The 220-nt window shown below is 56.4% G+C and overlaps 1 protein-coding gene across 1 annotated transcript in view; it reads left to right on the forward strand.

Annotated features, from left to right (window-relative positions):
• The window catches only part of NT5DC2 (5'-nucleotidase domain containing 2), a gene marked incomplete at its 5' end in the record, with an annotated part of 20,771 nt that overhangs the window by 20,311 nt on the left and 240 nt on the right, over positions 1-220 (forward strand). Inside the window, one exon of the mRNA XM_010133738.1 lies at positions 99-219. Within this exon, the coding sequence (XP_010132040.1) occupies positions 99-219 (121 nt within the window). The remainder of the gene's footprint in view (positions 1-98; position 220) is intronic.

Raw genomic sequence — 220 nt, forward strand, 5'->3', positions numbered from 1 at the left:
CGTCTTGAGAGTGAGTGGGGTGGCCCCAGGCTAAAGCATTGGAGGGGTAAGAATCTGTAACCCTGGCCTCCTACCTAGAGCACCGTCTCCTCTCTCAGGTCGCTGACGAAGAACCTGTTCAACCCCCAGTTTGGAAGCATCTTCCGCACCTTCCACAACCCCACGTACTTCTCTCGACGGCTGGTGCGGTTCTCCGATATCTACATGGCCTCCATCAGCT

The sequence above is a fragment of the Buceros rhinoceros genome, unplaced genomic scaffold (assembly GCF_000710305.1).
Source record: "Buceros rhinoceros silvestris isolate BGI_N320 unplaced genomic scaffold, ASM71030v1 scaffold13133, whole genome shotgun sequence".
In the NCBI taxonomy this organism is placed as follows: Eukaryota; Metazoa; Chordata; class Aves; order Bucerotiformes; family Bucerotidae; genus Buceros; species Buceros rhinoceros.